At 43.1% G+C, this 5,412-nt stretch overlaps 1 protein-coding gene across 1 annotated transcript; it reads right to left on the reverse strand.

The window, feature by feature from the left end:
- Positions 1–920: 920 nt before the first annotated feature.
- FGF23 (fibroblast growth factor 23) lies at positions 921–4,313 on the reverse strand. Its single transcript, XM_054181487.1, has 3 exons — positions 4,085–4,313; positions 1,915–2,018; positions 921–1,387 (listed from the first exon to the last, which is right to left on the reverse strand). The coding sequence occupies exons 1-3, from the start codon at positions 4,305–4,307 to the stop codon at positions 950–952; spliced, it is 765 nt and encodes a 254-aa protein (XP_054037462.1). The 5' UTR covers positions 4,308–4,313; the 3' UTR covers positions 921–949.
- Positions 4,314–5,412: the final 1,099 nt, after the last annotated feature.

The following is a 5,412-nucleotide window of genomic DNA, read 5'->3' on the forward strand; positions in this document are numbered from 1 at the left end:
TTCTAAATACAAACTTAATTTTCACTCATTAGATGACAGTCTTCACGAGCTATTAATAGTTTTATGCGGGTATAGTTCGGCAGTGTGCCAGAGAAACCAAGCTGTTTAACACACTATTGATTATTAGTAATCCTGGTACTTCTTTCTGGCTTGGAATTATGCAAACTTCATGAATGTTTCTACATTAAACTTCCATGTTATAATGCTAGAATTTAGTGAATATATAAGTGTGATAGAGAAGCACTTGAGAGACAGTGAGTCTCTCCTCTTTTTTCCCAAACTTCAGCTTGGATTCTATAAGTGTCCGAAATGACTCTTTCTAAACAAGACCGTTTGATTCTGTCCTGTTCTCCTGTCATTTACTCCAGTTTTCCATGCATGCTGCTCCTATGACAGCAAAGTGGTTATTTTTTGACTTGTTACGGGCATGAAAAGAGATTGAAGCTCCAACAACTTAACAGCTAAAAACATATATAGTAAATTTTATAAAATGATAAAACACACCGTCAGTCAGTTTGTCTGCTGTGCTTGCACAGCCAGGTGTGGTGCTAGTAAGAGGATGCCCTGTCTCTGTTGGAATCTCAAATGCTCCGGGTCTCTTCCCAGTTACATCAGTAACGTAACACCAGTTTCTTGTTTCATTCAAGTGAATTCTTTTTTTCACTGATGCATACGTGACGTGATTCAGAGCCTAAAATGTTTGGTTGGCATTATTCTTTGCAAAAATGTATCTTCTTTCCAATAAAACAGAGCCCTAACTGGAAAATGTCCAGCTTGTTTTTTCAGTATACTGTCATCTGTAAGTTCAAAATTTGAAATTAAGAATTTTTCCCCAAATGTCTTTCAGGTTTCGATTAGCCATTTTGACATTCAAACAGAGTGTGCTAGACATTTCCTTTCGCCTATTATATTAGCCCATGTCTTCAACTCGTAAGTGGTGGGGCCACAGTTATCTTGTAATATAAAAGCGAGGACTTGCGTACCTCCTGGCAGCCATCATAGCATGTGGGTCATCTGGGTTGACCACGTCGTTCTGGTTGATTCTCATGGGTTCTCTGGGCACGTGGGAAAAGTCCGCTTGCTGCTGCAACTGAGATCCGAATGAGGAGATCTTTCTCTGTGGGACCAGGATCTGGTGAGGATCCATTGGATCAACATCTGCACTTCTAGTGTTTCTGTGGGGCTCGGGTGTGTTGAATCGAAACAAAGGGATTTCATTTCTCCTGGACAAAAACTGAGAGTAGGGTGGTGGATTCATACCAGGGAAGAAAGCTTGTTTAACTCTGCCTAAGCTAACCAGGAAGTTGTGTTTTGGAGACTGGTACACATCGTATCCATTTTCCAGCGTCCTGTGGTTGAACACGCAGTCCTCTTGACTGAAGTAATGCTTAGGGAACAAAATATGACACCAGTGAGCAGAGGGATTTGGTGAATGACAAGTGCCAATTAAAGACGGAAAGAGGGATGAGATCGTGCAGCAGGTGCTTTTCCTGACCTGCCAGCTCTGTAACTCAGACAACTCAGGCTTAGTCAAATACCGACCTGAGATGCATGCCCATGTTTTCAGCAAAGGCATTATAATGATGACATACTGTTTTATTGCAGAGGGCTGCATTGTTTGAACTACTCCCAACCCATGGCTCCATGCTACAGCAGGAATTCAGGTTGGTCCATCACCAGATCTCACTCTGCTCTTGTTTACCCAAGCAGGAACTGCTTTTGTTTTCTGTCACATCTACAACTCAATGCAATCAAAGAAGAGATGAAAGTTTAACCAAAGTGGCAGGTCCTCAGCTCTCTTAAATGTGGGTGCTCCTACTGTAGCTATACAGATTTGCCGCAGCTGAGGAGACAGGCACCACAGTAGCAGACTGCACCTGCCTTCAGTCTTGAGCCTTAGTAAAGTTCACTCACCGAACCAAAAATGTTTCCCTTCGTGTCCATACATAGGTAGCGTCCACTCTTCACACCTGTGATTATTACTGAGCCAGCACCCTCGGACTTGATCATTAGGGCACCTGTTTAGAAAAAAAAAGATGTCAAATCCAGGACCCAGTTTGACACTGCACTGTTGCCTTACAGATTCACAGATGCTCTGGCTGGAAGTGTTCTTTGGGGGTCCAAACTAGCCTCCCATGTGAACTGGGACTATTGACCACCCTAGACCAGGTTAGCTGTGGCTTTGTCTGCCTGAGCCTTAGAAAGCTCCCAGGATGGAGATGCCACCACCTCTCCAGGTGCCCTGTTCCAGGGCTGCCCTAACCTCCCAAAGACAACTTTTTTCCCCTAACATCTGCTCTGAAGTCCCAAACCGTCACAGTCTGTGGACTTTGCTCTTAGTTCTGTCATCGGCCACGACCAAGGGGTGTTTGTCTCCCTCATCTTTGTGACTGCCCTGTGATATTAAATTATCCTTAACCTCCTTTGTGCTGTATTAAACAAGCCCAGCTCCCTCAGCCTTTCCCTATAGATCATGCTCAAGGCCCCTGACCACCCTGAAAACCCTCTGCCAGACCAGCTCCAGTTTCTCCACATCCATCTTGAACTGGGGTTGCTGTAAGTACTCCAAGAGCAGTTTCACTGGTGCTGAGTAAAGTGGGAATAACAACTTTCCTTGAGCTGCTGACCACAGTAGGTGGTTTGCCTTCCTCTCAAAGTGAGTGTCCTTTGACTTATGTTTGACTCAGTGCCTGCTGGCACCTCAGGTCCTACCCAGGGGGGCTGTACACATCCAGCTTCCTCCCGGCCTGTGCGGCTGTGGGGGGTTATTGTGGACCTGGTGCAGAACTTTGCACTTCTCATTTACCTGGCGTCCCAGTGGCACCATGGTGACCTGGCAGAGATTCAGTCACCCTTCTTTGCATGACTCCTTTCATTGTCTGATTTCCACCCTTCCTGCACCACCATTCCAAATACTGGTGTATTTGCTTCATGGCAGATATGGGCAAAACATGGTGTTTTGCTGGCTGTCGATCTCTAGAACATCACACTTGTTCTTGACCAACATACTTAAAATGAGTTTTATAAAATCTTTAAATATTGCAGAAAGAATAACAACAAGAAGGTGCAAGTGTCCCTGCAAGTGCTTAATTAGTAATTCCTAAAAAAAAATAGCAGAACTTGATCCTTTTTCTTCCTTGACTAAATTATAACTAATACAAACATCATTTGCTCCTTATATACTTATGTAAAAACATCTATATATATATGCTTACATTTTTAATTGAGTGGATGAAGAAGACACTATGCAGCAATAATAATAAACATGACTTTATGATGCCTAGCTATTTGTGATTTGCTAAAAGAGAAATACTTTTTAAATGTTATGAAAGAACCCTAAGTCTTAAAAAAAAAACCCTATTTTTCTACTACTGGGTTTGGTCCAGGTATGCAACAAAGGGAGAAGAATACCTTAGTTTTCCATGAAAATAAACCATCATGAGGCAATTTGAGAACCTTTTAGTTACAGCAGGGAATAGTTACTTCTCATGAACGCCAAAGGCTTAGCACTTCTTTTGTGACGGTCTGGCATTTTGCAGTTTCCCCCTTTTCAACTGACTTTTGCATACCCATGTTCTATGCGCATTAGAGTTGCTTTTAGTAGTTATCAGCTCTCTACCCCCAAAAAAAGATTGTATGGATGCTATCAGTTTTCCACCACTGCAGTGGTAAGTTCCCTCAGTGCAGTTCCTTAGATATTACTGTCACTGCAATGGAGAGTAGCTATGTGGAGGGTGTCATCACCAACTTGTGGCAGGAACTTCCACAAGAAGCTGTGAGTAAAAAATCATGAAGCGAAGTATAATTCCGGTAGGTTTTGCTTGCAGACTATCACATGAGCCATAGGACTTCTCTTAGGTGAGGAAGGAAATTCCCCATCCACTAAATTTCTTTGGAGTGATTTTGTTTATTTGTTAAACAAAAGGAGGATTGTACTTATGTAGGTTATCCATCCCATAGCTGCACTCCTCTGTCTGCCTGCCTAATGAGAGGAGGGGATTTTTTAGAGGTAGCGAGAAAGCAGAAGTCTTGTCCTCCCTCCCCTGATCCCATGAAGGCTGAGGGTCCATAGTAAGCTACTTACTGTAAATGGTTTGGTGAGGAACACCATCAACGTAGCCATCGGCGTTGATTTGGAGATGGAAGCTGTTCCTCTCTGTATCTGTGTAGAGGTGCATCAGGCGATCGCCATTCCCCCAGCTGGGATTCAGCAGCGGAGAGGAGTTGGGAAAGGCGAAGGTAGCCTTCAGGCTACAGAGTACCAGCAGTGTGTACCCCAGGCAGCTGTAGGGACTGGTCTGTGGCATGGCTCGCCGTTGGTCGGTATCTGCAACTTGATACGCCTCTGTGCTTCTCGCTTTCCCTTGGTCGCCTGTGTCTGGAGTGTGAATCCTCAGATAGGTTCCCTTCTTTTCTGCAGAGGCTTATAAAAGGCAGCAAAGTGACATCACACAGGAAAAACTTCTCCACATCCTTGATTTTTGTGAAAGCAACATTTTAAGTGTCCCGAAACCTCAAGGGAAGGATCTCTGGCTAAGGTGCGGGGGGGAAAAATGTAAGGTTTCTAAAGACAGCTCATGAAAGCTAATCATATGTTCAAATGTTATCTACAACCCTGTGACATCTGAAAGCTTCCCACGCCCCTACTGTTATATCCAGGAAGAGCAATCCACTGCACTTTGCTTTTACTGAAGGGAATGACCCTTCAGACCTGCATTGTCTTTTTTTCTCAGATATGTTTGTTCAGATTCCCACGTTCCCTCCCAGTTTCCAAAGTACATTCTGATTTAGTGGAAAGATCAAATACTGCTAAAATATTTTGCAAGTGTATCAAAAGCTGATATTAGGTTGTCGTGGGCCTGATTCCCCCTTCATTAAGGTGCAGTGAGCCTGTTGGGCTGATAATTGTGTCGCCCCATTTAAGCAAAGGAAACTTGATATGAGCACAACGCACTTCAGATAAGCTGTCCCCTTTTCTTTCTCCTCTTTCATTTGGAGTCACCTAAATAATTTAAAGTTGGCCAAACAGCTGAACATTACCTGTAAAATGCTTTAAAATTGCGTATTTCTTTCCTGCATTGCACATCTAGCTGGCAGTCTTTTACAGAGGCATAGCCAGTAGATCTAGGATCTGAATCAAACCTGAAATCACTCGTATTGGCACATTTTTATTAGTTCAGGTAGAGCAAGCAAGCTTGGAAGATCTATAAAAGATCATGACCAAGCTGAAAAGTAATAAACGGATATCAATGTTAAAAAATGTTCCAAGACACAATACCTGCTTTTCAGTTGTCCTGCCAGCGTCCTGCAGCTTTACAAATTTTCTGCTTTAAAAAAATAGGGTTCCATTTATTGTATGAAAATGCTGTACTGATGGGATACTGAGTATATGGGTAAAACAATGATGATAGG

Source organism: Rissa tridactyla, chromosome 1 (assembly GCF_028500815.1).
Source record: "Rissa tridactyla isolate bRisTri1 chromosome 1, bRisTri1.patW.cur.20221130, whole genome shotgun sequence".
Classification (NCBI taxonomy): domain Eukaryota; kingdom Metazoa; phylum Chordata; class Aves; order Charadriiformes; family Laridae; genus Rissa; species Rissa tridactyla.